The sequence below is a fragment of the Brienomyrus brachyistius genome, chromosome 3 (assembly GCF_023856365.1).
Source record: "Brienomyrus brachyistius isolate T26 chromosome 3, BBRACH_0.4, whole genome shotgun sequence".
Taxonomy (NCBI): domain Eukaryota; kingdom Metazoa; phylum Chordata; class Actinopteri; order Osteoglossiformes; family Mormyridae; genus Brienomyrus; species Brienomyrus brachyistius.
The window spans coordinates 15,051,950-15,077,142 of NC_064535.1; the positions used below are offsets into that span (position 1 = coordinate 15,051,950).

General features: G+C 50.2%; 1 protein-coding gene across 2 annotated transcripts in view; it reads left to right on the plus strand.

The window, feature by feature from the left end:
• srbd1 (S1 RNA binding domain 1) overlaps positions 1-25,193 on the plus strand; it is a 61,515-nt gene that overhangs the window by 19,936 nt on the left and 16,386 nt on the right. For both annotated transcript variants that reach the window (XM_049008057.1, XM_049008058.1), the window contains exons 12-17: positions 2,713-2,820; positions 2,933-3,090; positions 3,461-3,551; positions 3,727-3,834; positions 15,277-15,368; positions 18,371-18,453. In XM_049008057.1, coding sequence (XP_048864014.1) covers positions 2,713-2,820; positions 2,933-3,090; positions 3,461-3,551; positions 3,727-3,834; positions 15,277-15,368; positions 18,371-18,453 — 640 coding nt within the window. The remainder of the gene's footprint in view (positions 1-2,712; positions 2,821-2,932; positions 3,091-3,460; positions 3,552-3,726; positions 3,835-15,276; positions 15,369-18,370; positions 18,454-25,193) is intronic.

The window sequence follows — 25,193 nt, forward strand, 5'->3', positions numbered from 1 at the left end:
GTGATTTTAATTACTGGTTTTATGCTGTTTGTTATGAGGAAACATTGATCCAGCCTATATACATTATTAACCCCCCCGATCCTGATTAAGGATGTGGGGGTTGGATCGTACCACAGAGTACAGCTAGGGGACTCCCTGACTGGGAAGCTGGGCCATCACAGGGTCCTCGCTTAATCAGTACAGAATGGAGTCTGTTAGAGTCTCGATTGTTTGGTTTTTCCTATATGGTAGATTCCAAAAGACGTCACAATGGTGTAAACACTTTGGCAATTGCACATTAAATATATACAGTATGTCATTTTTTGTGTGAAACATTTTACATGATCATAGTAACGGACCTAAATCATGCCGTTACCAAACCGATCTGCTATTTCTCTTCTCCTGTTTCCTTTGTTGTCCTTTATTTTTATGCAAAAACATTTTACTTGTATGACTCCGATATCTTCTCTCTTGCTCTGAATCAGGAATCAGTTACTCGTATTGCACGTATAATGAAAGCATGTGTTTTATCTAATGAACGGCTTGCTTTTGGTCAGCGATGCCGGTTGGCAGTGATGCCTGCATTCGACCTGTCCTCGTTTTCTGCCCCCTCCCTCCCTCATGCGTCTGCTCTGTACTTTCGAACTCCAGTTTCTAACCTATAATAACAATCACCTTATAATTCAGAAACTGGATTTCATTTTGCGGAAGAGGAATCTTTTATACACGATGCATTTGCTTTGGCAGAGAGAGGTAAAATTATACTTACCAAAATGATACACAGAAGAATTCATCCTCCAGCTGTCCTCTCTGGGTAGATGTTGCAGCAGTAAGATGATAAATTCTGTGTATCCTCAAGGCAAACGTTTTTTTGTTTTTTTTTCTTGGATTGACTTTTTTTTTTTTTTTTTACACAAAAAACAAAGACCGTTTACAAGAAGTTTGTCCGAATATCTCAGTTGATGACTTTGACAGGAGGGTGTCGCTGTGGGACTTTGCAGCAGACTGCTTGGATAATTGTTCTTTGTGCGTTTGTGTTTGAGCGAGCGGCTATGAGAAATGTTTTTAGACTTTTGGATTTTTGCAAACTACAGCTTAACTGGCTTAGATTCCCTGGCTTTTTCGTTAATCTTTAACATTCATGGAGCCTCATCTACCAACTGTTCTTAAGAAATTTCTCCTTAAAACCTGCTTATGCAGTTTTTGTCCTGATTCTGGTGTCCATCAATGTTTTCTTATTTAGGATGTGCCGAATCGCAGTGGTGCGGGGTACATGCCGAATCGCAGTGGTGCGGGGTACATGCCGGATCGCAGTGGTGCGGGGTACATGCCGGATCGCAGTGGTGCGGGGTACATGCCGAATCGCAGTGGTGCGGGGTACATGCCGAATCGCAGTGTGCACAAATGTTATACTCACATCGTGAAAGGACGTGATGTAAGAGATTTTAAGGATGCAGTTTCACGACTAAACATAACTTAACTTAAAAAAATGATATATAATAAGATGACTTTGTCTGATACAGGACTGCAGTCATGGTTAGGTGCGTGTTTTGTCCTCACGCTCAGCATGCGCAGCAAATTGGCCTCAGTAATGCGCATTTCATTCATAATGAAAGCTAAGGAAAGAGCTTTTAGAAATGTAATAGATCGCAAAAGGCAGCGATTTGCAAAATCCAAAAATCTGTAATTCCCCCCCCCCCACCCCCCCCCCAATATTTTCCGATATTGATGTCTGATGCCCTTTTATGGGGATCGTCGGAACATTTACCTGTGCTAATGAGGAACAACTGGCGCCCGCTTTCAATTTACAAGGGATTCATCATTATAAGAACACATTTGTGAGCAATTCTGTGGATAAAAACACGTGATGAATCTAACGTGGACTTTTCGTAGGACCTTTCTCAAGAACGAATTTAAGACCAAACTTAGGGTGGTTCTGGTGAATGTGTTGTTCTTCTCCAACCCATTAGAACATGTACCGACAGCTTGCTAACTTGTTACGTTTATTTCCCAATGTTCACCAAAAAAGATAATTATGGAAAGGCATTCACTGAATTTTTTTTTTTTATCTAATCCACAAGCATGATAATCTAAAGTTACAGGGAGGTGTCTGTTGGGGAGCATTTCTTCTGCAGAGATCTTCCTGCTTTCCCATTTACGGCTCTGCATACGGTCATCACTGCAGAAACATCCCAGCATCCTGCATCAGCAGATGCACTGACTTCCTGTAATCAGCCTTTCTCACTATTGGTTAAAGGTGTGATGTGTTCATTTTGCTGGGTTTATGATTGGCTGTTCCTCAGACCGCTCCGTCTAGCCGCAGTGGTCTGAGCAGTGACTGATCTCCATTACACTAGCATGTCATATTCCTTTTGTCACTGGGTGGCGGCACCAGCTAAGCTGCAGTGGCACACACCTGTTTTGAATTGCAGCCTTAAAGATCCGTGATCTCGGCGCCCCCTTCTGGTCATTAATTAATGTCAGTCGCGCATTCTAAATCATCCAGGAGAAGCCGAGCAAGACATCTGGCCAAAGTAAAACGAGACCCTAACCCGGTCCCAGGAACATCTGGATTCTGCTGTTTTAATGGCACTGTACTCGACCGGGCCATTTAAATGTCATATTGTCAGAACTGTGCAGGGTAGTGTGGGATGAGACAGTAGAGAGCCCCTCCCCACCCATGCTGTGAGTGGATATAGTTCATCCCTGCATTCTTTTGTGTCTGGCTCCCAGGTGGAGACCTAAGGGTTATGCGGCCGAGGAGAAGATGGAGATCTTAAAAGATGCTGCTGAGGACTCTTACAAACGGCTCATCCTACCCTTGCTGAACAGAAGCTATCGGTGCGTGTCGGAGCCCTGCTCACCTTCCTTCCACCACGGGGTGGCGCCAGATTGCGTTTCCCCCCGTGTGACTTTATTGCCCTCCTGTACTCGCCCTACTCCGTCCTCGCAGGAGCAGCCTGACGGCGGCTGCGGAGAAGGAGTCCGTGTCCATGTTCGTGAGAAACCTGCGACAGAGGCTCCTGATGTGTCCCGTCCGTGGCCGGGTCCTCATGGGCGTGGACCCAGGCTTCCGGCACGGCTGCAAGCTGGCCATCCTCTCGCCAACCAGTAAGGACTCAACCAGGGCCAGATTGCCAGGTCCTCAGGTTCACATTCAGCTGCGCCACTCGGACCTCTGGCACTCTTAAAAACACTGTCTAAGCAGGCAGAACTGGCACCTTTACTATTGTGTTGTTGTTAGTATTATAGGGAACAGAGCTGCCCCCCTCCCCAAACGTCAGAGCCAATCAGCAGTCAGTGCCACAGCTGAATGCCGTCCGTCCCGCCCACTGCACCTGGCTCGGTGCTGGGCAGCATTAGGCTTGCAGATCACGACCCGCCAGATCTGTCTGGCTGTACTCCCAACCTGAGGGGGGTACCCCCTCCCCAACTTACACCCCCGCCCCATCAGTGCTGGCCCCTTTGCTCTCTTTCACAGGCCAGATCCTGCATACAGATGTGGTGTACCTGCACAGCCCTGGAAGGCCCAGGGAGGCAGAGCGACTGCGCCACCTGATGGTTAAATACAAGTAATGCAACCGACGCTGAGCTCTGGGTCATGTCACCACATGACTGTAATCACCTGATATTAAATTAATAATGACCCGATGTAACAACGGTAATCACATTTGTGTTTGAATAGAGACGAGTGCTTTAGGTCCTACATGCTCATAGAATCCCCCCCCCCCCATTCTTGTCTGTCAGCTGTCAGACTGTTGCCATTGGCAATGGAACGGCATGTCGGGAGACCGAAACATTCTTCGCCGACCTCATAGCCAAGAAGTTCTTCCACCCGTTGGACGTCTGTTACTGGTGAGTTACAACGTTACATTGTGAGTTGTGTCATTACCTCTGCCATCCATGGGGAGTCGGGGGGGCACACCTGCGTCGCACACCTGCGTCGCATTACATGACACGCATTGATGTGAGAATGCGGTATTTACTGCCATGCTCTGTTGGTCGGTATTGTTTTGAACCCGATGACCCAGGGACTCAGTGGGGGCCTGTTTCTTCCTTTACCTCGCTCCCTCTCACCAAATCTGGGGTGTCTCCCGGCCGACCTGCCTGGGGGGTGGGGGCAGGCCACGACGTCGGGGAGGGGGGGGGGACTTCACGTTACGAACACTTGCAGCTTCTCGCCAGCATTCCAGAGCTGTTAAGATGCAGCGTTTTTGCTGAGCTCTGTCAATAAACCCTGTGGACGGTAGGAAAACAGAGCAGGGGAGGAGTCGAGCGGCGCTGTAAGCGGAACAGTCCGGAATGTGTGATTCGTTTGGGTTTATGCGACATCTGGACATTATTTGACTAATTAAAAACAAATATGTCTTACTGTTTCTGTAGCCGGTATAGTCTCGTCAGCTTAAATCCAACGTAAATAACTGCTAGATTTACAAAATTATTATTAGTGTTTTTTCCCCTCCTTTACTCTTGCGGATCTGTGTTTGTTGACTTTAGGGTTGGGATTGGACCTCCTCCCAGAACCAGTCAGAGGTGGTAGTGGACTCTCTCTTTCGCCAGCAGGTCTGGGAGACTGGGAGAGAGGCTAGGGCCGGTCCCACAGGCCAGTGGGCGTGGATGTTAAGGGATTGAACGGGTGGGTTTATTTACAGTTGGCTGGCCCCGATTAATCACAGGACACAGTCAGGCGCTTTGGATGCGGCGGCGGCCTCCTGCGTTCCAGCTCCTCATGGTGTACGGGAATGCGGTTCAGCCAGGGGCTGTAGACTAAACGCTTGTCAGATGGAGCAGGGGCTCCTTGGAGAATCAGAACGATAATGATACTGTTGTCTCCCCCCGCTGGCTTGGAGGTCTCATCTCCGCGACTCAGAGTAACGGCACTACCCAGGGTCCCACCTGCAGCCCCCAGGCCCAGTGGGGGTTTTGTGCTTAACGAGTGGGGGGTTCAGGCCCCAGCATGACATTTTAAATCATTTTAAATTTCGATTTAATGCGCTGACTCTGTTAAATATGAGGTTGATTTAGTGTTACCAGTTTTGAATCCCCCCCCCACCATGAGTGACGGCCATGAATGTAAAAAGCCCCTCAGAAGTCTGCTTGTTTGAAACTCCTGCTCCCTGACCTCGTGACCCTTCACCTCTCCCCCAAGCCTGACTTTTATTTCTCTGTTTATTCTCTTGTCTCTGGTGGCACAAAAACAGGTTTGGCCAACTTGCGCTTGACCCCCCTCTGACTGAACCTTAATGTATGACTTGAAGTTTAATATCTTCCTCATTCTCCCACTGCTTCCAATCAGTCAGTAAGCGGATACAGTGAACTGGCTTCCATTTGGGAAGGCGTATCACCCTGTGCCGAATTTTTCCGGAAAGCTGCAGTTCCAAGTTAAAGGTATGCAGCGCAAATACGTCCACGTCGAAAAATAACGGTGTCTCTTCGAGGCTGGCTCTGGGGTGTCATTCCTGAGAACCTGATTATATGCAGAGGTGATAATTTCAGGTCCAGAAAGTATAAATCCAGAGCAGGATTTTTTCTCAACCAACCAGGTGAGGACTCTGTGACTGTGACTCTTTATGCTCAACTGGTTGGTTGAAACTAAATCATGGTCTGGATTTGTACTATGTGCACCTGAAATTTCCACCTCTGATTATATGTCTCATCCCGGGAGGAAGAGATGAGGGAGAATATTCCCCATAGTCCAGAGATGGAAGTGAACGATTTTCCCATGGAATTCCTAAAAGACTGTGGAGTGACCCCAGGGTGAACTCCGCAATAAGACGGACGCGAGGGACACGGGTCGTGTTTGCTTCAGCGGTGCCGCGGCTAGCAGCCAGCCAGAGATGTTGGGGATGGACTGATGCATCCTAGGTAAAATCCTTAATGCTGAATAATCATGCACCTTTCCAAAGAGCACAGGCCAGGCATGGTGCCTTTATTTGATTTTTCCTCAAACCGTAAGCTGCCTGTATCATGTGAGAATAAGGATCTTTTTTTCTCTGCTTTTGCCTCCCTCATACTCGGCTAGTCAGCGACTGGAAAAATTCTGCTTACTGCACTCTTGGCCCGTGGTGGATGCAGTGCAGTCACCCTCCCGGGGCCTCTGGGTATTCAGGTCCATGTGCAAGTGCTGCCGTATCTCCCAGTTGTTTGCGAGAGGCTTCATACCTTGTGAGGCCGTCTGGCTCGTGCTGGTTAGTTCAGCGGTTGTTCTTACGCCGTCCACCCGCTAGCCCTCCCTGTCACATTGGCCTCCCTCACCGCACTCTCAAAATGATAGGGGGCAGCAGTTAGTCTGACTGTTGCCACAACTAGGCCCACTCCATCTTCAGAGTTTGGAGGGAGGGGGCTGCCGGGGGGGGGGGTGGTTAGGGCTTGCCTGTTGAGTGACTGTTCTGTACTCAGCAATTAAATTCCCAGCTTTTGCCAAAGTACCTGCCTGCTGTAATTCTAGACTTCTGACCTTTCAAGCTTTAAATAGCTTTCAGATAAAGGTCCCTTTTCATCCATTTTTTTGTTTCCCGTGTCTGGTGAGCGGAAAATGAAACATGGGGGGCGTTCGGGACCCCTTTCCCCTACCCCCCTGCCTCAAACGCAGTCAGAGTGCTGTACGTCCTGCTGATAGCCTACTCCCCCCCCACCCTGGTACCCTGGGACTCCCCGTGAAGGCTGGCAAGAGCCTGTCCCTGTCCTCTGTCCTTAAGTGACAAGCGCTGAGGTCGCAGTGTGCTGAGCGTGCAGGTACAAAAAGTGCCAGTGGGTTGTAAAAATAACCATAATGGACACAGGGACTGATGCTGAAGGGCCAAGTGACTGGGCCTCTGCCTAATGGCTCTTCTTGGGGGGTTTTTCCAGAGGGGGGCTGAGAAGCAGTCGCTCCACACTGAACACCCCTCCTCCATGTTTGTGTTGAAGGAAAGATTGGAGGAGGGGGATGATGAAGGGGCAGCCTGTCTTCAGGCTGCCGGGGGTGTCGGCATGACGGCACAGAGCGCCGATGGAGCTTCCGGAATCCTCAGTCATCCAGGACTCCAGGAAAGGCGGAGGCAGTGAACAGAGCTCTGTCTGAACACGCAGCCTTTTCAGAGATGGGCTCATTACCTGACCAGGCTGCATTAGAGGCTTAGCGACATTTAGGCTTCATATGTCAGAGACTGGAAGGTTTTAAGCCAATGGTTTTGTACACTTTTAGTTATTGTTTGTGTAAGACTTACTCTGACTTATTACACTGTATTGGTTGTCATTTGTATTGTGTGTTTGCTGCCTTGCCGATCCTGGGTGCCTAATACTGTTTTGTTGTAACAGTCAAAAGTTTGAACGACCCAGGCTACAAAGGAGAATGATAGGGTGTCGCGTCACATGACCTGACCTAAACAGAGCAGAAATGGGTTTGGATGAGTTTGATCAGAATATGAAGGAAACGCAGCCAATGAGGGCTGAGCATGTATGTGGGATCTCATTCAGGACAGCTGGGAAAACATCCCAGGAGGCCACATCATGGAACTGGGACAGAGGAGAGAGCAGGGTCAGCCAGTCACTGGAGCAACTGGGGTTAAGGGTCTCGCTCAAGGGCCCAGTGGTGGCATCACTCTGATGACCAGGGATTGGAACAGACAACCTAATGAGTCCCAAACCGCAGAGCTGTCCCCCCCCCCCCCCTGCCCCCACAAAAAAGATGTTTTGGCTAGTGCATGATTTCATATGTTGTTTTACAGTATTGATGTCTTTATGTCATTATAATTATTCTAAAATGTAAAGAATAGGACAAATAAAGTTTTTCTTTGGATAAGTACACCCAGACACAGTACCGTTCATTGGTATGATAACAAAAGTACTACAGCAGCAGGTATTAATTCCACCGGCCATCCATTCCATCATACTTTTTGGTAAAGGAGTTCCTTTGTTGATGGTACAGCAGCCGCACCCTATCCTGGACACTTTGACATGTTCGCGATGAACAGGTGAGCCGATTCCCGGCACGTGTCTGTGTCAGACCCTCCTCACCCCTTCCCAGGATGCACCTGGCCCCTGAACTTTCCATTCCCCTGGGAGTGCTGGAGGACGGGGGTGTGGCTAAATGCTTTTGACCGTTCAGCTTTGAAAATGGGAAGCGTCCTCCTTCCCCGGATTGTGTGCGTCTTCTACTTTTGCCGGTGCTGTGGGGAAGCGGTTAGTGGGAACAGTCAGCGTGGTTTTCCTGGCGCCTCCGGGACCTTGCGGTGTCCAGGGTACCCACCTCCCTCCCGTCTGGCTGGCTGCCCTAGTGCCATCATGCCTCACTTTCAGCAACATGCTGACCTCTGTTGTCACAATTTGTTTATGGGGCTGTTATCACAGCGGATTCCCCCCGCCCATCAAAATAAGAGCGGGAGCGGGACTTGCAATGTTTTTTCCGGGATGCGATTGTGGGACGATGGTTCCTGACAGGCCCGGGAATGAGGGGGGTCACACAACACCAACCGTGCAGTCAGCTTCAGCTGCTGCATCCTTTTGTTTGTGGGGGTTGGGGGGTTGGCATTCTGATGTTTCTGTGCTTAATTGGAGCAGAACTGATGTTTAGTCTGTTTTTGGGCTGACATTTTCTAGAATATTCCAGTATATACAGAGCCCTTCATTCCGATACACACTGAAGCTGCTTTTCCTCGCTGCTTCTAATGTTTCCATCATCAGTGTCTCTCATTGTGCTCCTTCATTCCACCAGAATAAATGCAGGATTTGAAGGTCATCAGTCAGCTTCCTTTTCAGTTTGAAGAGTCTGTTTTGAATCCTGATTAGCCTGCTTTGGGCTTCTCCCGTAGTCTGCCGACGTTCCCGTTTCAGAGCCGGGCCGGATCGCGGGCCCGCTGACGCTGCATGTGGTATCATTAAGGTCAGGAAAGGGAGACCCCTGCTCGTGGTCCTCGATGTCCTTCAAGATCAACCACCCCCCCCCCCCCCCCCCACGAGGATAGGATCATGATACAGCGCTCAGGCCACTTCCCGCCCAGCCTGATCTGACACGAGACAAGACCCCCCCCCGGCCCTCCCCAAAATCGAGCTCAAGGTCACGTCCCCTAAATGAGCCAGTCAGCACCAATCACTTTCTGTCTTGTTCCGGGGGATGTTATGACGTTTGATTTGATTATGAATCTGGCCCGTGGATGAAGAGGCTACCCTGCCCCCACATCGTCTCTCTAATTTAACAGTGTGTAGGAACCTCTTCGTATTGCCACGATCTGATGCCCCCATTGCACAGTTCCTCACACCCCCTTGGATCCGGTCATGGCCCACGTACCTGGGGTCTGTGATGCCGGTGCCTTGGGGAGGGTGGTGGTCCATCGCTGGGTTATTGACGTTATTACAGCGCCCCTCATCTCTAGTTCTCATGCGTAATCCGTCGCTTCCTTTCCTGTTTTGGGTTGAATCACCAGCGCAAACGTTTCCTCAGTGACACATTCCCTCCTGGCTTCGGAGACCGCTGACGATGGGAATGCCACCATTCCCACTCCGATGTAGCCCCGTGTGTCACGTGATGGCAGAAAACCTGGAACTCCGCTTAACAGTTTTACTGACTTTCGTATTTTACGCTCCGTAAAGTTCTGCGCTGCTGGCTGAAGACCATTTTATTTCTTCTTGAATAAAAGAAAGAAAATAGATTTTAAAGGGGGAAAAGCTCCTCAGGATGAACGTCTCAAAAAAAAAGTTAACTTCTGGGAGAGGGAGAAAGGCATTAAATATGGGGTTTGGGTGGGGGCTGTGAGTATGATAAAAACTGAATTGGATGAGCATCTGTCAGAAGCGAGGGATAATACAGAACAGGAAATCCATGACTCATAATGAGAAAGAAAATGTCCCAGTGTAATCGGCAGAGCAAAGCTGCACGAGTGAAGCATTCCCAAAAATATGGTGCAGGCATGTCGTACAAATCCCAGAAGCTTAGGCTAGACCATCACAAGCTGCCGCTGGGAGGCTTCAGTCTGCAAATGAGACAGGCGTGGCCAGTAGGGGGCGTAGCAGTGCATCACTGTGTATGTCACTGCCAGTGGACTGATGTCACTGGCTGCAAGGTTTACACTCTTCAGACGCACACTCTACTGCCCTCCGGAGGGTAGCTTTGACATGGCTGCGTGCGGATTCTGCACTTGGTGCCTCCGGGACTCTGCGTGATTCTAAGGCTGTCTGGCACCTGCCATTTGGCCCCTTTTCTGGTGAAAAATGTCACAAATTACAGATGAGACGAAGACCGATATCTGATGGTGTTTCCAATGGCTATGACCCTGGAAGACTGAACTCCCCAGCTGACTGAACAGGTCAACAAAGTGGAAGGGTCCTGGTCGTCATGGTGAAGGTCATGGAAGGGTCCTGGTCGCCATGGTGAAGGTCATGGAAGGGTCCTGGTCGCCATGGTGAAGGTCATGGAAGGGTCCTGGTCGTCATGGTGAAGGTCATGGAAGGGTCCTGGTCGCCATGGTGAAGGTCATGGAAGGGTCCTGGTCGTCATGGTGAAGGTCATGTGACATCATAAAGATGGCTGCCCCATTTTCGCTCATTCTTCCAGTGAAAGTCAAGCAGATTCATCTGATTCCTCATTAGAAAAAATCCCAACCCCCCCCAAGGTCTTTTCCAGGAAGCTCTGGCTAACTTGGATACAAATGTTATCTAAAGTAGTGTTTCTCAAACCAGTCCTCTGAATTCCCAGGGAATTGGGAGAGAGTGGAAACATGGACTGTCTGGTGGCCCCAGGACTGGTTTGGGAAACACTGATCTAAAGGCTCTAATGAGGGTTATGGATCCTCGTCAGAGTCCCTTTGGATTAGCGAATTAAATTACTCTTATTGGGTGCCGTCGGGTCATTGTCGTTCCGATGACCATATAGACGGCATTCCTCCAGAACGTTCCGTCTCGCCTGGATCTGCAGGCTTCCCAAAGGCTTAAATTAAATGAGCTCCAATTAATTAAAAGCCCTGTTTGAAGATCTGTGCTATGATGCGTTTATCGGATGCCTGATGAGGATGGGGCATCATGGGAAATGGGGTCATGTTGATGACACCACAGCGAAGTCACTGTTCTGGCTTTTCCTGGCGCTGGTGCCGGGCCGCGCCACGCCGGTGAAGGTCAGCCCCCTATTCATTTGGCATGAATGTCCCTCCCGAAACGGTTCAGCAGTTCTTGCGCCAGCAGGGGCCTCGGCGGCCCGGGATGTGGTTCAGTGTGCCCTTCTGCCTCTCCTCGGATTTCACGTTTCAGACATCCGCGATCTGATGCGCGCACCTGGCCCCCCTCCAGCAGAGGGGGACAAAGGTGGGGCCAGGTTTCAGCGTGCGTCCCGTCCGCTTGTTTTGGTCTGCCCTGCTTCCTTTTTCGGTCGAAGATGCCGTATCGCCTTACGGCCGCGATGGTATCGACGACCCAGCGCCCGCCCGCCCGCGTCTGATGGGTGCACTTAATTAGTAGAGTTTTCCGGCGACGGACACGAGGGCAGGTCAGCCTATCAGGGCCCGCATCCTTCTCCCAGGACGGCAAGGCTGTCATCATTGGGCTAAACATGGCCTTTCGGGAGTGCTCGTTTCAGTAAGGGAGGGGGCAACAGCCAGTGGTGACATTGCCGACGGACGGGACAGAGACCGGATGAGGAATACGCTCAGAACGACTTGCTGGTGACCTGCCGATGGCGACCGGGGGCGTTTGCCTAGATGCCTGTCTGCATAGAGACAACCTTCTGCTGCCTGCCATAGCGATGCCCTCCCCGCAGAGACGACCCCGGCCCCCCCTGTATCCGTGTCACTGTAGCCGCATCCATGGCTTTAGGGGAGCTCGGTGCCGGCAGCTGCACGCGTTGCGGTAATTAATTTGGACATGATTCTGGCTTTGCGTGCCTCGGCACGTATTCACGGGGCACCTTCCCATGGGACAGGGGCCTTGGGGCTTAATCTGAGGATCCGTCTCCCTTTCAGTTGACCGACAGCTCGTCGGGGGGGGGGTGAGGGTGTCTGATACCACTTAGCCGAGGAAGGGAATGCCACGCCCTTGTCCTGGGTGCATTTTTAGGTCTGCTGGGTCGATGCCGCCTTCATGTCCCGTAAGTAATGCAGTAAAAGTATTTTCTTATTTTACCCACGTTCTCTGTTTCAGGGGTTAGTGTTCCTGCCCAATCCCTAGCTGGTGTGCTTTTCTCATACCAGTGACTACGAACGCCAAACGCCCTCTCCTCCGTGGCTTCTGAATAAGGCCCTGGCTCTCGGGCGTCTTCGTCACTGCCTGTTCCGCACACAAGGTTCTGTTGTGACGCACTGGGGACATGTCTGCTGCTCGATGAAATGACAGGCTGTCCGGTGTTTGTGTGTGTGGTGTGTGTGTGTGTGTTAGGTTTATATGACATTGTGGAGACCAAATGTCCGTTTGAGCCAAACATAGCCTGCCATGAATCATTTTCCAGGTCCCCACAAAGATCTGTGAATGCGATCAAAACAACTAACAATGCCAGAAGTATTTTGTTTGATTACTTATGGTTAAGGTTAGGGCTGAGTAAGGGTTAGGGTCGTCGTGCTGCCATTACAGTTTTCCCCGTAGAAACGAGTCCCCACAAAGATATAAATACAAACCTACGTGTGTGTGTTTACACAGAAGCCCAGTGGCCGCCTCCCAGCACTCAGGGACCCAAAAGCCCACCGTGGCTCCCTGTGCCACCCTTTGTGTGTGAATATCAGATTAATGAGCCGTTCTGCAGCCCAAAGCCCATATGACCCAGCAGAAGGTCACATGTCAGGCCATTTTCACGCAGAGCATTGGGATGGATAGAAGGCCTAATGTCGGATGGGGAAAAGAGGTAACGGGGGTAGGTGGGGAGGGGTCTCATTCTTGTCAGAAGGCTTCTGCTGCCTGTTGCCAGGATGGATGTCAGTAATTAGCACCGATGTCTGTGACCAGTACCAATAGCAGGAGTCGCCCAGCAATGAGGTCTGAGGTTGGAGACGAGTGAAATGGAGATGCTGAAATCTCACCTTAACGCAAGCCTGGTTGACAGCAATAAGGGTGTTTAGTGCCTTCCGCTGTTTCCGGTGCTTAATTATCATACGATTTCATAAAATATCTTTGTACCATGTAAGCATTGTCTCTTTGTTATCGACCGTACCGTTTTTCTGGCTAAACTAGTCCTCTGGTTTCAGTGAACAAAGCATGCTAATGAACTTGTTTTTCTGTTTTTAGATGTCATGCAAAACCAGTTTCAGGGAAGCTCGCATCTAGTGATTTTTGCCAGACACCGAAAGTACATGTTTCGGGCCACTGGATGGCGCTGTTGTTGCACTACCCGCACTTGCAGATGACTTCGCACTGGCGCCGTTCTGTTAGAAAGACGGTATTTAAGCTCCGGGAAAATGTTGCGAATGGCCATTACATCTGAAATATGTTAATAAGTACCACCTTCACTGTGTGACACCAGAAAGTAACGAGAAGTCTATGTACACAGTGGAAAATAAAATGTACAAAGTGTCAGTCATGAATGCCGAACATTGTTATAATTATGAGGTCATTTCATTACAATGATTCGCTGTGGCTGCTTCTCTTTGCTGTCTGTCACTGACTAAGCGGCGAGCGTCGCAAAGCATGTGCTGCGAACGAATTTTAACCCAGTTTTTGACCCCAAAATATGGTGACCGGGGATGATGTGTTGCTGTGTAATATAAAACTCTAAACCCAGGCGTTTCTGGTAATTTGATCGTAGGAAAACACCCAGAATTATACCAATTGTCTTGTTACTATGGATATTGTCATGACGTGACGTACAGGAATTGTCGGTTATTTTTTTTGTGTGTGTGTGCGCGCCCTCTTTTTGGATCCAGGGATTGCGATACCATTACAGAGGGTGTCCAGGTACCCCCCATGTAAATGTCAGCTATGACAAAGAAGGTCTCAGCCTGGGTGTGGACACAGGAGTTTATTTACACGTTGCCCTGATGCTAGGACCTGTTAGGATAAGGGCTTGTTTACACTGAATAAGTCCCCTGCCACGTTTCTGTTTAACGCAGAAGCTGCCACGCGTTAAAACAGTGCGTCGGTGGCGGGGCAGGTCCGCGTAAATATTTAAAACCGTCCCCAGACCCACGGTGACGAAGCGAAAAGCAGAGTTCGAAAGCAGGAGTCTCGTTCCGGGGATCCCGTATTTGAGCAGCTCCCGAAACCATCGCTCCCATCCACAGACGTTATGAGCTCGTTAAACATCCGCTGGAGTTTAATTAATAGGGAGCAGGGCTTATTATTGGCTCTCTGCAGAGGTGCGGCACTGAAGCCGGGCTCCCTCTCTGAGAGACACGCACCTGCCAGTGTGACTCTGCCCCAGCCTGCTGCCACCAACGCCGCCTCTTCATGATGCTTCTTGAATTACACCTTCCCCTCCCTGCCCTTTTGACTTTGTGATCCATTTTTCATTAAACCGTTCCCTCTCCTTCCCCCCCCCCCCCAACCACAAGCTCTCTCTCCAGCCCCCCCCAACAGCGCTGCATCGCTACAGTTTCCCCCCCTCGCGATGTCGTCTCTGGCACAAACCGCTGGCTGCTTTCAAGCGGAGTCTCACCTTGTATCTGAACTAAAAACACAAAACATCGTGCCGCTTATTCAGTGTCACCAAAGCCAGTCTTCCTAAAACAGTCCAAATAGCTCATCATTAAAAAACACTCTGATCTTCTGATTACTATTGCTGGAGAAAAAAATATTTTTGTAAAACTCATTGGTAGAGCCCCGGGTCTCTCTTTAGGGTGTCTGTCTCCCCCCTGTTTCTGTCTGTATCACGGATCCCCAGCATTTTTGCTGAAAGGCCCAAATTCTGTCAGAAACACAAAGCCAAGGTCATTGCCATAAATGACGACGAGATCTGATTGGGGCGGAACGTGTGTTTCAGATTCAGTTGTATTTTGGTGCCGCTGCAGCCAGTGACCAGTGTCCTGGTCTCTGTGTTGGAATCGCTACTCTGATGCTGCTTTTTGAGCAAACATCACCGAGCGGTTTAACATCTGTCATCGCCATAACGACGCCACCTCAGGTTAAACGATAAAAGTATTTTCTAAGCGCCATGGCACCCCCTGAACTCGGCTGGCTGGGTAGTTGCTTCGCCTGGGGGGGCTTTTTAAGCTTCTGCTTTCTGTGCTTTCCTCACCCCCCCCCCCCCCCCGACCTGCTTTCCTAGCCTCAGCCATGGCTATCACATTTTCAGTTCCCAAGCCTCGGGGTGAGTAATTTTATCGAAACGACTGTCTGTGCTGACGCGACGGATACCCATTTTCCCTCATCCCTCTGTCGCTCTCTTTCTTCTCTTCTTCCTGTTCCCAGCATCACCAGCGAGGCTGGGGCCTCCATCTACAGCGTGAGCCCTGAAGCTGTGAAGGAGATGCCAGACCTGGACCCCAATCTCCGGAGTGCTGGTAAGATCGCCCTTCGAGCTTCTCAGGCAGGAGTACGAGCTTAGTGATCAGCACAGGTGTGCAGCCCCATCGCTGTGGCCCTGTGCTCAGTCTGTGCCTTCATGTGCATGTATGTTTTTTTTTTTTTTTTTTTGTGCACTGGAATGTCATGCAGTGATGCTGTCACTCACCCAACGCAGTGCTGTTTCCAAATGACCTCCTCCCCTCTACTTTAAGTTGGCTTTCAAAATCTGTAATAATCTGCTTCAAAATCTGTAATATTCTATATTTTCATGTAGAAAGCTAAACATCTACAGGGTGGCTTGGATGCATCAGTACAGCTACTTGAGTAAAAGTCAGCAAAACATAGATACTTCAAGTTATTTTTGCGTGTGTGTGTGTGTGTGTGTGTGTGTGTGTGTGTGTGTGTGTGTGTGTGTGTGTGTGTGTGTGTGTGTGTGTGTGTGTGTGTGTGTGTGTGTGTGTGTGTGTGTGTGTGTGTGTACAGACCACACAAGCGTCTGGCCCCATCGGCAGCGTCTCAAACGAGGAAGGAATCAAAGAGCTCTGGAGGCGAATCAAACATTTCCCACAGAGGAATGAGAATTATTCCAGACTTCCTCCATAAAAAAGGCAAATCGGAATGGGAATTAATCATAAATTTCTCTTTGGTCAGGCCTGGTGTAGGGAAAATGTGAGAGCTATATTTATCTGCTAATGAAAGGCGTTAGAGAAAGACTTTAGTTACATTCTGTTACTGTGTGTAAACGAGGGGCGGCTCTGTCAAGGTAGGACTGGAAGGCAAACTTCAGGGGGCTGGGGGAAGCTTTCATGGCCTGGAGGAGAAACTCTGTGCAGTAGGAATAAGGGTCATTTTATTACTTTAAAGGTATATTTCCTTTCATCTTAAAAATGAAAGAAGCCAGAATTAGAGGCATGAGGTGACAGCCTCTTAACTGCCAACAGCACCACCTGGTGGAGGTGCGTGTGCATGGCAGCTCCCGGTCAGTGGACATGCTGACCCGTGGGTATGTTCTCCCTGCATCCGTGTGTGTGTGTATGTGACCCGCTGCTCCCATCACATTCGCACGTGTGTTTATGTTGGGAGCACTCGGACCGCCGCTCCTGGTTTGGGTTAAGGCAGTTCTCCAGATGGCAGCTGGACCCCTGAACGTGGCTAATGGAGGTTTGTTTTCACAGCACGCATACCTCGGCAGCCGCTACGTCCGCCCGCTTACGCCATGCGTCGGCGGCCCCTTCCACTCGCGAGGCGGTATGGCCTCATGTCTCACCAGAACAGCCTGGCCTGGCAGCGCATCAGCGGATGGGGGTGTTCAAACCCAAATATCAGATTTATAAGGCCCCAGTTTCCCGTATTTTTAAACTGACCCCACCTTTCCGGTTTAAATATAACCCTCCCCCACTGCATCAGAGGGGCTGTCATGTCGTAGGAAGGAAAATCACAGCAGTGTGTTTGTTTTTTGTTTTCTTGCATCAGGACAGTGTGAACGGCTTGTAGATCACGGGGGTCTAGGATCACAAACGCACGTTCCAGCATCCGCGCGTGAGGATCCAGTGTTCAGTTTGTTCCAAGTTTACTCCACGCATCCCTGTCTCCCATGAGGTGTGTTGAGGACTCTCACGGCCGGCCTCGGCGGCATAACAAGATGTGGATCGTTTTTCTGCTCCGTTACCGAATACTCGCCCACGGCAGAAGAGGAAGTGATGCTCTGTGTGTAAATGGGATTTTTCCAGGCGTGGTGATCATCCGGTGCCAGTGTGGCTAGGGTTCCGGGGAGGGGGGGGAGATACATCCACGTCTGCCTGCCACTCTTGCTTGGCCACGGGTGAGATGCTGAGTGTGCCCCCTCTGAGGGGGGGGGGCTGGCTCCAGGTTGGGGCACTCTCGGAGGGTCCGTCTGGGGTAATATTTACCCCAGAGTGATATTTCAGAGGTTTCGCCGGAGACAGAGTTTCTGCTCTACGGCACAGAATGAATGGTTTCTAAGCAGGAACTAGGTGCAGCTTGTGAGAGTTTCGTTCCGCAGCCTGGGTACCTCGAGGCTTGCAGAGCCACTGAAGCAGAGCTCTCTGGCTGCCACCGGAGTCGGGATGTCTGCCACGAGATCCCCGCCGGCGTGTGCGGGACTCCCCTAAACAGAGACGCCGGCTCTGGCAGAGCACTCTGGTCCTGCTCTAAGTTAAGTTGCGCTTGGCCGGCTGGCCAATCCGTATTGATGGGAGGGCACTGTGCTTTTTTTTTTGTGTAATTGGCCAGTTGTTGCCAGTTTTGGCCAATCCCTAGCTCCCATCCTCCTGTCTCAGTTAAACTAATAAGGGTTGGGATTAAGGAAAAGGGAGGGAGTCACAGGCCCCGACTGAATCTTACGGTCCAGATAAGTGCTGGTATCGGCAGGGAGAGACAGGCACCATCCCAATCAGCATATGGGGGGGGGCAGGTGCGGTGTTATTGTTGAAGCTGGTCTTGTCACCAGCTATTCATGTGTCAGTGATTAGAACTGGGACTCTGCTATGGTCCTGTAGACTGCAGCAAGCGTGTGTGTGTTTGTGTGTGGGGGGGGGGCGGGGTGCCTGGGCTGGTGGGGGGGGCCCGGGGGCAGGTGCTGCCCTCCTCCACAGGGACAGATTATTACCAAACAGTAATTAGTCGGGCTGGTGACTGCTGGCATCCCGACTAGCATATCCTGGATCTAGCTGCTCATGATCTCGGGGGCTCCAATTAACAAACCCGACAACAAAACCGCCGAGACCCTCATCTGCATATCTAAGCTGCTTAATAACCTCTCGTAGTTTATTAGCTGTATTGACGCCATTCTCCGTGGGCCGTAAACACCTGGCCGCTCTCCCTCTCACGTTGCTTTTGTGTGCTGGCCTTTTCACGCCTCGACGGTGCCGAGTGTCCATGGCCTGATTCCCCCTTTGTGTCTCTGGATGCAGGGCTCTGCTCTCCACGTCTCTGTCGGTCGGTCCTGATGGGGAGGGGGGGGCGTCTCTCTTTCCAGTGTCCATCGGAAGGCGTGTCCAGGACCCGTTGGGCGAGTTGGTGAAGATCGACCCGAAGCACATTGGCATCGGAACCTATCAGGTATCGCGCCGGTGCCTCTCTTGCCACACATGGTTCCTGTGTTTTCCGGAACCTGTCTGGTGACGTGGTTGGACCTCTGCTTTGAGTGGGGGCACTCCAGCACCATCTCCTGGCCGGCCTGAGAACACTGCACACACGCACAGAAAATGAGCATTCTCACAGATCCTGGCTGTCAATCAAGGGCTATGTTTAACCCTTAAATGCCCCCCACCCCCTATACCTAGTGGACAAATGACTCCCCTCTCAGTGGTCCTACCTCATAGATGGACAGATGACACCCCCCCCCCCACTTCCACACATGGAGGCCGGATGAAAGTGGTAGAAAAGTGTTTTATTAAATGCTACCCTGGGAGGAAGTGTTTGGGCTGGCCTGTGTCTCGGGGCAGAAAGCTGATCGGGGTGGGGGGGTTGCTGGCCATGGCAGGGGGGTGTCTGGTGGGGAAAGGGCCCCCAGCTAATGCCTTTCCTCAGAATGTGTTAAGTACAGTTAAAATGGCTTCACAGCTTGTAAATAATTTACTAATGGGAAAGTAAACGGTAGTTTGTCTGCGTTTTCACCATCACTTTGGCAACGTCTAATACTGACAAGGCGCACAGTAACGAAAGCCTGTGTCAGCCATGCTGTGCTGTCCGCCATCTCCACCCTACCCTCCTCCTGTCCCTCCTCAGCCCACGTCCCACGCTGACGGGTCCCTGCGTGGGTGGGGCACATTTGATCTGTGGCTGCCAGCAGGTTAATCCCCCTTACAGTTGACCCGAAATCCCCGGTCTGGCCTTGAGGGCTTCAACCAAGCCCCCTTCCTCTGGACAGACTGGACTTGCGTGGCTCTTTGCTTCTTTGTGGACTGCTCAGGTTTTCGTCTGTCCCTCCCCATGACCGTGTGTGTCCCGCACACTGTGCACTCTTGACTTGGTGCTCTTACAGTCGGCGTTTCCATGCGCGTGCTGCGTGGGGGGGGGGGTCTCGGCTGACTGCACACTACTCCGGTTCCTGTCTCGGTCGCCTTGAAAGTGTCTTTCAGCGCTCTGCTTGATTACAGACCTGCTGTGCAAGGGAGCAGGCGGGTGTCCAGTCCAAACCCCCCCCTTCGCACCCGGCTTGCCGGCTCGCCTTATCCAGCCTGACCTCCATCTTCACGCTTCGTCTCACTCTATGCTGCTTTGACACACACACACACACACACACGTCTCCATATCTGTCCGTCCCAGTTTCACTATGATATAAAGAAAGATCCCAAAACAGACTCTCGCAAGTTTGCGGTGTGAATGATTATCAGTGTAGATCCAAAAGCCGCTCGGGGTCAGAGGTCACGACCTGCGCCCCTGATGTCGCTCAAGGAAGCAGGGTCTGTTTGGGACGTGCTGATGGTTCTCTGCCAGTGCACGGATCATGCAGAGCGCCACCCCCTCCACTCAGGCCTTGCGTGATCCCTGAGTGCACTGCACTCCCGTCACACACGGAGATTGATCATGGAGGAATTTTAACATGTTTGTGTTTTTTGTGTGTGTCATCATAACATAACTGCAGCGTTGTGAGAACATTAAGTATTAAGGGCTGGGTCTCAGGTTGCCGTCACTCAGATTCCCCCCCTCGGGGCCCGTGTAACCCTACCCTCCTCCAACCCCAACCCCAACCCCCCCCCCCCCCCCCTTAGCTCAACTCCGGGTTGCCCATATGAGGCCGCTCTCTGCTGCTAGATCCGGCCATCGGCTAGCGTGCCCACACACACACACACACACACGGTGCAGTGAGATTTCCAGAAACCTGAGCAGTCCGGGCCGGGTTGTTGTGTTCCCAACCAGGCTGTGGTTGTGTGTCGGTGAGAGTCCGGCCACGAGGAGGTCGGTCTGTTACCTGATCTTCAGAACCTCTCTCTTTTTCCTTTCACCTTCCACTTCTCTGTGCCTCACTTTTTCTCCTCGCTCTATTCTTCTCCTCCATCTCCATCCCCACCATATGACACTAACCACCAGGACCTATGGCGTTTGAGTCTGATTAATTGCTATTCTACCCAGAAGTCCACCTTCCAGTTAATCCCCCGCGGTCCCCTTTACTCCCGCAGTCTCGTACTTATTCATTTCGCAGCTGAAACTTATTTCTGCCTCTGAGCATCATTCACCATGGAGAGGGACAGGTAAGTAACGGCCGCTGTTGGTGGAGAAGACCAAGCAGCACCTCCTAGGCAACTAAATGCAAATGGAAAGTCTCAACGTGGGTGGAATGCAGGGGGACGCTTGTGGCACCCATCCGGAGTCCAAGGATCAGTTCTGGAGATATTAAAATAGGCAGAAAATTCACGGCGGCCAGCGCGCTCGCACCCTGAACACGCGCGTGTCCAGCGCACTCGCACCCTGAACACGCGCGTGTCCACACCCATCCCTCTATGCTACCTATCGGTCTGAGCAAAGAGCATGTTTATTTGTTTTAGGATGTTAACTGAAAGCAGATGCTTCAGTCAGGCTCTGAAGAGAAATCTCCGGTGAAGTTAAGCATGGTGGGCTGCTGGTATTCTGGCTGGTATTTCTGCAAAAACCAGGTTCTAATTGGCTGTTTGTTCCGCTGGGGCGGATCCCATGGGCCGTGCGTTTAGCCTTGTGATGTCATCCCACGTGGGGGGGGTGTGGCTGCTGCCCCATTGTACAGACTCGATTTCCTCACGTTTCTAAGCACGAGCCGCGACTCATTCGAGCTTCGAGTCACAGATGAGTCCGCGTTTGGTACAGAGTTGGAAATGGCATTTAAAATAACTCATTTAGAATGAATATGCAGATGCCCCCCCACTGTACAGTGGTTTGACTTAAGATATTTCAACTTTTCGACTTCGCTACCTGTGATAGTGATACACATTCAGTAATCATCAGACTTTGAATTTTGACCTGTTCGCCAGGTAGCGATCTGCCGCGTTTCACTGATACCAGGCGACGGCTACATCCAGCCAGTCTCTGCAGCGATCACAAGCGTAAACATCTCATACAGTGCCCAACAAAGTATCATACGGTGTTTAACCAAATATTAACTTATTCTGTGACTGTAGTTAATCTGTTTAATTATCTTTTACATCATAGTAGACTAAACCGTGTATATGACCTGTATAGAAAATAATACAACATTATCTTTACTTTAGAGGTATTTTAGAGGTTTAGCTGTTAATTATGTTTCCATACTTTTTTCTGTGTTACGGATCTCATCCCCATTCTGGTATTAGCCTCTCCTTGCCCCTTCGACGGGTGTCTGAGACATCTGACCTTCCCGTTTCATCCAGGATTCGATGGTCACTGTTTCGCCCCCGCAGTGTCGAGGCCACGCTCCGGCGATCGCGATCGTCGCCCCTGCATCTGAATCCGCAGAGACTTTCCTCTGAGCTCCAGGCTCCCCTTTTAAATCGAAGCTTTTAGGGAGAGCAAGTGCAGACTGTGAGGAAAAGGGAAGAACCAGGCATTCTGGTAAAAATGTACTGACACTAGTAATATATATCCATCCGTCCTTAGCGGGGAAGATTTGTATACATGGAAGAATTATACAGTGCTGTGCAAAAGTATTAAGCAGTCAAGAAAATTATGTCTAACATGATCTTCATGTTGGTGTATAACTATATTACATCTGTCAAAGAACGTTAGCTTAACCGTTTCAACGCCTCTCTTAAGGTCACTCCAGTATTTACAGCTACCGTCCAATACACACGTTTTTTTTTTTTTTTAACTCAACCACTAGATATTAATGGCTAATTGATATCATTGACTGACTCATTTAACTGGTTGATTTGTTGGATTGATTGACTTGCACCCGTAGCCTCTGGGTTAGGCCCTGGACTTACCGTGACCCTATATAGGATAAGCGGTTTCAGGAAATGGATGGATGGATAGATCGATTAATTCATTGAACTGGTGGTGAAATTTAACAAATATATGGAATGGCTGGGGTGCCCCTGAGGAGAGGTTTGGGAACTGAAGTGGCGTTCATCTAGCCATCCAAGGCCCCGTTTCTCGAAACCTTGTTAACACTACATCGTTCGTAAGTTCTATGTTAAAAGATGGAACTTACAAGCAATATAACGTTAAGAATGTTTAGATATCAGTAACATTTTGCAGGAGAGAAGAATATCCAGTTACTTTTTATTGCTACCCTTAATTTGCATGCGTTCCAATGTTAAATAGTATTTTGTTTTGAGCACATATACCCTTACTGCTCAGATAAATAGCTTTATCAACATTTCTTTTGGCTGCCTAAGACTGTGTATATGTACAATACATGCAGTTGAAAGCTTGTATTATAAGTTGTTGTTACAATAATTAATAAAAGTATGCAGTATAATATTTGTCAGGGTGCATGCATGGGTTGAGCATGAATGGCATCATTAATCCTGTCTTTGGGGGTGGGGGGTGGGGGGCTGTGGTGTTCTTGCTCTCCAGTCCTGCCCGTTGGCATCTTCTCCGGGGTGTTTTCCCATTCCGTCGATGAGGGCATGTGATGTCATATCGAGCGTTTTTCTTTTTCCATTAAACTCGCGCACGTTTCCGGCCCAATTCCCACCTACCTCTGCTCCGCGACTCAAAGATTCGGTGCCTGAGGCCCATAGGGAAAACTTTGGAAGGCTGGGGCGTGGTGGAGGTGTTTTTTTGAGGATCGACAGTGATTGACGATGACGGCGGGCTAGGGTGCGCCGACCGTGGGAGAGTGCTGCCTCTCTCGTTAATTGATACAGCTCTAGGAGGCGACTGAACGTGTACGAGTTGCGCTCTTTACCGCTTCTGTTCCTTTCCCGTTTTTTTGTTTTGTCCTGCAGGTGAACCCTGCGTCTCCCGCTACTGTGAAAATGTTTTCCTCCCTCCCCAGCGCCTGTATTGTGTTCACCCACAATGCACTGCTTTTTGTCCATGTGACAGAGCAGAACAATGCCTCTACTGTTGTTATTTAGAGCATGTTCAGGGCGGGCCCTGGCATCGCTGCGTACACAAAGCGGATGGGTGTCGTACTGTCAGCCTTTGATTGCCCTAATGCTGGTTTTGCCCTCCAGCCTTCAAATCCTTTGTTGGGCAGAACGGGTTTAGGGCTGGTGTCGACTGGGGCGTGTGTAGGAAACGCTGGGGTGTTAACGATTTTGTGGGTAACGTACCCGCGGTAATGTTTCATTTGGGAGCTGGCGTTCATCCCTGTCGAGGCACCGGGGGTGTGTGGCTGGCGCCAAATCAGAAAAGTAAAGTGCAGTGAGTTGATTGTTTGGCAAATGATGATTAACACGCCTTTTGGGGGCTCCTAATGAGCTCCTTTCTTTGGATGGGGAAGATAAATCTGTAGCAATACCGAATACTTGGGGGGGGGGCATGGCTGCAGGGGCAATAAAACACCTGCCCGGCATACCTGTGTTTCATTACACGAAGATTAGGGCTCACAATGGCCCCATTCCGCTGGCAGGATCTTTGAGCTGAACGTGAGAAAAAGACTTGAGGGGCCGTTTGCTGGCTGTTTACAGCCTTCGTCTGCTTCTGGGGCGACATCCTGCTGCTCCTCCAAATGGCTTCCCAGTTCTTCCCCTTGTCAAGCGACGCATCGGAAGTCTCCGATTTTTAATTATTTTAAAAATATCATCCAGAGATGGCCTGTTCACTTCGGCGTGGTGTCTTGGCAACGGTTAGCAGACATAGCAGCTGAATGCATTTCTCGTAATGAGCTTTCGCTGCGTAATTGACTCCTAGCGTCTAATTGCACTATTAAGGGTCGCATCTTGGGGTTATCAGAGGTGCTTTGTTCGTCTGTCTTGCTGGAAAATTCACGACCTTTGTTAGATAGCTGTAAATTTAGAGGATCGATACAGTAACAGTTTTCATGTCGTGTGGCGTTAAGCTGCGAAAGCACAGCATAAATATTATCATATTGCAGAGCATGCTATTTTCTTAAGGTTTGCGTTTATTTTTTCACCATGGTCAGAGCGTCACGCGCTGTGATGAATGACGTTGTGATGACAAAGCACGGCAGTGAGGTAGCTTCTTGGGAGAGGATACGTTGACAGGCCACTGGAGATGCGGCGTGGCCGGAATCCCCGCACAGTTGCATCGCAACTTCGCCTTCCTTCCATCTGGATTTAGTCAGGCATGTTTGTGCCTGTTGAAGTATCGATGAAATTTGCTGACAGGGTCAGTCACTCTGTTTATAATGAGACTGAACCCCTTAGTCGTTTAATGTTGATGAAAGTAGGGCATCCTGTTGTGGTCAGTCAGCTGCAGAGGATGTCTCATCTTCCATCCCAAGCAGTCTGCCACTTGTACCCAAGAAGCCCACAGAGCCCTCCGGCTGGTGACAGTTACTGCCATATCGTGCTTATCAGCTGCAAGTAAAACTCAGTGACCGTCCTGGTTTAACAAGGTGTGGCCCACCGGCTAACCCTGAGCTCATTGGGGCATCGCTGAATCCACGAGGCATACAGCCACGCACACATTTGCCACGATATTCGGCAGCTTTCTCAAGAGACAGATGACTGAAGGAGCTGAAATTAGCACCATAGCCTGCCCGGGAAGACAAAAGCAGGACCCCGTGGTTTGCTGTAGGTAAGATCTCAGTATCCTCCAACCCTTCAGGCTGTCATTAGGCAGGATTTCTAGGATGGGCTACTTTAGATTTGTCCTGGAAACAGGGTTAAGGTTTGTCTGGACTCAAGAGTCTTCAGTCATACAAACTCATGAACTCATGCCCTAACTGAGTAGTGGCGATATCCTGCCCTGCAGAGTGGCTTTCAGTCCCGTCT